The 6237-nt window shown below is 32.0% G+C and overlaps 1 protein-coding gene across 1 annotated transcript; it reads right to left on the bottom strand.

Moving 5' to 3' along the window:
- Positions 1-201: 201 nt before the first annotated feature.
- LOC129949698 (protein immune deficiency) lies at positions 202-2901 on the bottom strand. The gene is made up of 2 exons (XM_056061307.1): positions 2092-2901; positions 202-720 (listed from the first exon to the last, which is right to left on the bottom strand). The coding sequence occupies exons 1-2, from the start codon at positions 2722-2724 to the stop codon at positions 559-561; spliced, it is 795 nt and encodes a 264-aa protein (XP_055917282.1). The 5' UTR covers positions 2725-2901; the 3' UTR covers positions 202-558.
- Positions 2902-6237: the final 3336 nt, after the last annotated feature.

Consider the following 6237-nt stretch of genomic DNA (forward strand, 5'->3'; position numbering starts at 1 on the left):
GTTTATGAAAAAGAAAGACAAATTAAGAATTTATCGATTTCAATTACTCAACAAGTTTGCAGATAAAACAAATTTTAATAACTTTTTTCCTTTTTTGTCATCAAAACCAATCCAGTGAAAGAGACTATAAACTGTTAAATTTGGCTTGCATTATATAGCCAAAATTTAAAGGAAAATAAAAACTTTTTTTCATAATTCTAATTAATTTTCCACCACTGTATATAAAATATTTTTATTTTAATAAAAATAAATTTTATTAAAATATCTCTAAGAAATAAACAATCAATATAAAAATATTTGATTTAGAAATGTAACAATATTTAATGAAATTTAACAATCATATTAAAAAAAAACAATAATTTTGGAAAAATTAAACAAAACAAAAAAACAATACTCTCGTTCTTACAAATGCAAGTAAATCATCTTCTAAGAAGATATTTGCTGTAAATATTTACAATTTACAATGCTTTTAATATTGCCATGCCACAAAGTTGACTTAGGTATTTATTTAAATAATAAATTGCTTTTATCGGTCGCAAATTAATTTTTAAAAAGATTTTATGTAGTTCGTTGGGAATTATTAGTCAATTTCCATATTTCTTTCATTTTGTGCACTAATTCTCGGTGATTGGATTTCCAGAGAATTTGAGTTATAACTCCAAGAGTTGCTTCACCTTCTTCTGCATTATTGGTCCAACCCAGTAATAACTGATATATTACCTACGAAGTAAGAAAAGTATTTTTAATGGTTTAGAAAAATGAACTAAAAATATAAAAACATTGAATCGTCATCGTCATTAATATTTTTCCTAAAGGCTTATTATTCCTAATCCTAGTCGAAACTAAAATATATTCTCAGGATTAATCTAATTTTAGATAAGGGAATTAATAATAGTAATTATAAGCATGAAGCTTTCCTTTAGTGAAAGACAGTATAAGCAAACAATTGAATGGTTTAATTTTGAATAGCCGGCTTTTAAAGAAGCTGTCGCTTGTCGAAATGTTATCGTTTGAAAAGTTAAAAGTAAGTTATTATTGAAAATGGACCGGTACACCTAAAACACTTTTTGAGAAGTCTTAAAACACCTTCTATCCCGAAAAATGGTGATAACATTTGAGCTATTAGAACAAATAAGTTATGAGAGGAATTGGAACCTTGTTTGTTGGTGAAAAACAATTGAAAATATTTCCCGTAGCCCGTAGTCTTAACGAAAACCCATGTTTGTCGATATCTCGTCGATTTTTGGAGTTATGCATTCCCCAAACGACATAACATATTTAAAATACGACCTTAAGGCTTTACTGATTTCATTGTTATTATTTTATTAAAAAAAATCATTTTCAGATAAATGGCATTTGGGGCTCGGAAATTCTAAGAAAGTTCTGTTATTTTTCGGTGACTACTGACATGGTGTGATTTAAAACATCTAGATTTTGCAAGATAAGAATATATTCCAATACTTCACAATCGATTCAAGACCTTCAAAATGGAATTCGTTTAAAATGATTTCATTGTCTATTGTTAATGAAACTTAACATTGGTTTCCCTTAGAAGTTTATATTAAAACAGAACCTCTTTATAAGAAAACGCTTTTCTTAGAAATATTAACGTTAATTCAAAACTAGTTTTGAAGAAACTCAATAATTTATGCGTAAGTGTCTATCTTACAAGAAAAGTATAATAGCTGCCTTGCTTGACATTTTAAAAGTTGAACGTTTTTTTTAAATTTTGTATTTTGAAAAAATTATTTAAATGTATAATAGATCAATATTTCTTTAATGTTTTTTGGGCTATTTTATTTAACACATCCGGAAATTTAAACTAAAATATATTATTTAACTGTTGCTTAGGCTATTTTCAGGCACAAAGCAGGCATTCGTATCAGCTATCAGAAGTTGCATTGATCAAAAGTACCCATACATTACAAAACATTTCCATATTACGAAACGATATTAATTAACAGATTGAAAAATTTCATCGTACTTTTCACGTTCTTTTTCTTAGAAATTAATTTTCAAAATGATAATAACTGTAACCTATGATAACCTTATGCACAATCTTCTGGAGCTAAGCTTTTCAAAATTTCTCACCTCCCTCACGCCCCCGTGAATCTGATTGTCAATTATAGATTGTTCGATTTGTCCGTCCGTAAAATTAAGATCCCGCAATACATTCTTCCAGCCCTCTCCTAAATGCGTTGATATAACAACCATCATTTTATGGTCTAGTTCTTCCGAGGACTTCATCATTGCCTCAATAGTTCTTGTCCGTCTGGGACGACCATTAGTCGGCACCAGCTTCGAAGAGTTCTCAGAAGTCGACAATGCTGGTTCTAGCTTTCCACTATTAAATGTATAATTCGATCCGAATTGCAAACCATTTACATTGGAGAATTGCATTACAACTTGCCCTTGTGTATTCTGAACAGCCATTTGATTGTTTGTTATCGTTGTTGGTGCAATTCCATTATTTGTGGGTTGGTGTGCCACAACTTGGCTATTTGAATTTCGTCGCACCACAGACAGATCTGCATTTTCGGACATTTGATTGTGCAGTTGCAGAGCTGCATTAAAGTCTCCTGAAATCAAAGATCCATTGTTTAAACTTGATTGTCTGCTCCTGTTTTCTGGGGGATCATCAACAGGTTCTGCATCGGTTTCTAGACTTCCAGCGCTTGTGCGCGAACGTGAGAATAAATTTGATAAAAGCGGGATCTTTTTCATGGTTTCGAATTGAATTGAAATAAAGTTTAAAAGCACAAAGAAATTTTTGGGGGGGTTATTCCAGAATATAAAAAAATTCGTCACTTCAAATCTTTTTCAGGTTTTTATTTTTATTTTTCTTGTTTTTTTAGGGAAAAACCATACAAAAGAAAAGAAGTAAAGTGACAGCAAAAGTGACGTTTGGTGAATTAACGTCATTGAGGTGTAGGACTGTTCGTTTGTTATATTTAAGCAAACAGCGCACACGTAACATAAAGTAACGTTAATCATTTATAATAACGAGAAATTAAGTGTAATAAGCCAAAAAATATCAGCTTCAAAGATCGTTTGAAAATTAAAATTCAATCAATTTTCTTTGACTCCTGTCATTCTATTATACTCTATTATATTCCATAATAAAACCTTTTTTTCTGTGACAATGTGGTACTTGAGTACAAAAATGTAAAGCCTAACTGTAAAGGGGTTTAGTATCTGAACGACAGTTTTATGTGTATGCTTTTCGATTATGGAATTCACTCCCTCGTTCTATTAGGATGATAAGCTGTACGACCCGGTTTCGAGGAGTGCTCAGAGAATTTTTTGAAAGATTTTGATGATGATAATTTTTCTATTTGTTTTTTTTTTTTTATATTAATTTTTTAATATTTTAAGGATGTGCTTAATTATTTTTCCTTTTCTAATGTTTAAGATACTTATGATATAAAAAGGATTTTTTTTTCATTTTTGTTCTTGAATTAAATATATAATGTCACTTAAGCAATTGTATAACGAATATACTTATAGCATTAAGGTACTGATGTTTACTCTAATTTATAAGATATTGTCAGCCCAATTCTAAATGAAAATTCTCAGGGAAATATTTACCTTTTCCCTTCTCTCATATTCTAAACGAAAAATTCCCGGGGATTTTGTTCCCTTTTCTCTTTTCCCTTATTATAAACTAACTTCGAATGTGGGAACAAATACTCCGAGAAAAAAGTAGGCATTCTAAATGTCAAAAGAAGGGAATTAAAAAATGTATTTGGCGCGAGTTTCTTCCCGATAAATTTGGTGGGGAGTTTGACCAAAATGTAAGATTTTATTTATTTTTTAAAACAATAAATGTTAAAATTTGAGTTTTTTTAGGTCTAAAACAACAAACAAGTGCCAGCTTCAAATTCTGTTGAGTTTGATGGAAGCCCAACGCGATATTGCTTGTGGCTTCCAGAAAGGAAGCAAGGAGGAGGTGTTACTGTTTTGGCATGCTTTAAATGCATCTGGGCCACCAAGCAAAAACATATCGGAATGGAAAAAGGTAATTTTTTTAAACGAAAATTCGATAATTTATTATTAAGAAGTGCGTGTTATTATTTTAGGTGTGGTGTGACCAGAAAAAATATGTTAGAGCTAAGGCTGCTACAAACCTTAAGGCCAGAAATGGTACTGGCGGTGGGCCAAACAAAGAACAAAAACTTTCCGACTATGAACAGGCTGTCTACGACTTAATTGGGATGAAAGAGTCAATAGAAGGTGTAACAGCAAAAACCCGGTTTGATACCCTCCCTCAGCAAAAAAACGTAAACATGCGCTCAATTTAATGATTGGTGGGATTCCAAAACGCTTTCTTGTTGGTTTACTGTACATTATGAGGACATCCAACAAGTATTTAAAGGAAACCTTGTTTACTCTATAATGCTTTTGAAACCTAAGAAAAAAATGATTTTTTAAAAATTATGATAGACAATATTTGAATGAATGAATACTTACAGCCATTGAGGCAACTCGAAGGGATTCGCACTATCTCTTAAAGATCTTCTAATAGTCCTTGGTTTTACATGTTCACTTTCTTCATATTCTTCACGTAAAATCCTTGCCGCGATTGAAAACATTTTAAATTTTTTTTAATTTGAATGATGAAAATTTTGTTCGCGAGTTATTTTTCCTGTCAAACAATACGAAACAGCTGATTCGAAAATCAAAATTCTCCATTCCCGATTTCGAAGGGAAAAATGTCTTCCCGGGGAATTCGAAATAGGAGAATTTTACTCTCGGGAGAACAAGTCTCCCGGGGAATTGTTTTCCCCGGGAATATTAAGAATTGGGCTGTGTATCTTACTGAGTAAATTATAAGAAAGAAATAAATCTAAATCTAAAAAAAGGGGTGTAATAACATAAGCTTATGTTAAAAACGCAGCGAAAATGTTCTTATGTTCATATGCCATATGAAATTCTGCTTGGATATAAAGTCCCGAGATGTTTTATTTGTTACTTAATAAAATGGGTCTGTAACAATTGTATTCGAAATAATTTGTTTAATTATATTTCTATTTGCTAAAAGTGAAATTCAGATTCGAATAAAATTTACTCTAGACCGCATTTATGATAACGTTTTTTAATCATTATTTACATTTCAAAAAACCTAGTAAAGGAGTTGTGACTCTAGACGTAATGGTTTTCAGAATATACTTACTTACTTACTTAAGGTGGCGCTACAGTCCGGGGTGGACCTGGGCCTCAACCAACAAGCGTCTCCAGCCAGCTCGGTCCCTAGCTAGCTGTCTCCAGTTTCGTACGCCAAGTTGGTTGAGGTCCTCTCCCACCTGTGTGCGCCACCTGAGTCGCGGTCTTCCTCTACTGCCCCGTCCCTCGGGATTGGATTCGAAGACCTTCCGGGCTGGAGCGTTGATGTCCATCCGCTCTACATCCATCTAAGCCGTTGGACTTTGATTCTGCTAACTAGGTCAGTGTCGCTGTACAGCCCGTACAGCTCGTCGTTATATCTTCTCCTCCATTCTCCATCTATGAGTACGGGACCAAAAATCGCCCGAAGAATTTTTCTCTCGAAGCATCCTAAGACGCTCTCATCTTTTTCAGAATATATTTGGTTAAAAATGAGCTAAATGACGTTCTTTTTACAAAAATTGTACGAATTAATCCCAAAAAAAAACAATCTTTCAAAATGTTGATATTAAATTAATTGTTTTTTTTTCTGACATATTGCATGTGGTACCATCCCAGTGACACACTTTTGTTACACCCTTTCCAAGTAGCTTATTTTTTGAGCTTGGGGAATTCCAACGCTCGTTTCCAATTTACCCTTTAATTTTATAAATTTGTAATGGTGAAATGCGTACCTATTCCTATATCAGCTATAAAAAGCGAAAATCGGTTCTAAAATGTGTGGCCTCATCCTAGTGGTTGGCAGTGTATTTTTATATAACAAACATCTTAAAATGCATCTTTTAAAATTTCCAACTATAAATATTTTAGGCAATGAATAATTAAGTTAATTAACTATTATGTTCAGGAAAGTAATTGAATGTTTAACTAACGAAATAAATTGTTTTCAAATTGTATTTATTAAAAAAAAAACACATTGATCTTTAGTTATTACTTATTACGAATTGTGACGCTTAACTTATTGTTTCACTATAGTAGAAATAACTTTTTCTCGGATATTATGAATCTTTTTCCAAGTAATTTTACCTATACCGATTTCCAAAGGATTAAAATAGGATTTCCCTTTATCTTGAA

This window comes from Eupeodes corollae, chromosome 3, assembly GCF_945859685.1.
Source record: "Eupeodes corollae chromosome 3, idEupCoro1.1, whole genome shotgun sequence".
In the NCBI taxonomy this organism is placed as follows: Eukaryota; Metazoa; Arthropoda; class Insecta; order Diptera; family Syrphidae; genus Eupeodes; species Eupeodes corollae.

What these genes read in the sequence shown, in the direction of transcription:
- LOC129949698 (XM_056061307.1), bottom strand. Translation starts at nt 2,724, where the DNA reads ATGAAAAAGATCCCGCTTTTATCAAATTTATTCTCACGTTCGCGCACA. An exon ending in TTCACGGGGGCGTGAGGGAG is followed by an intron (nt 721 to 2,091) that starts GTGAGAAATTTT and finishes CTTACTTCGTAG; the next exon opens with GTAATATATCAGTTATTACT.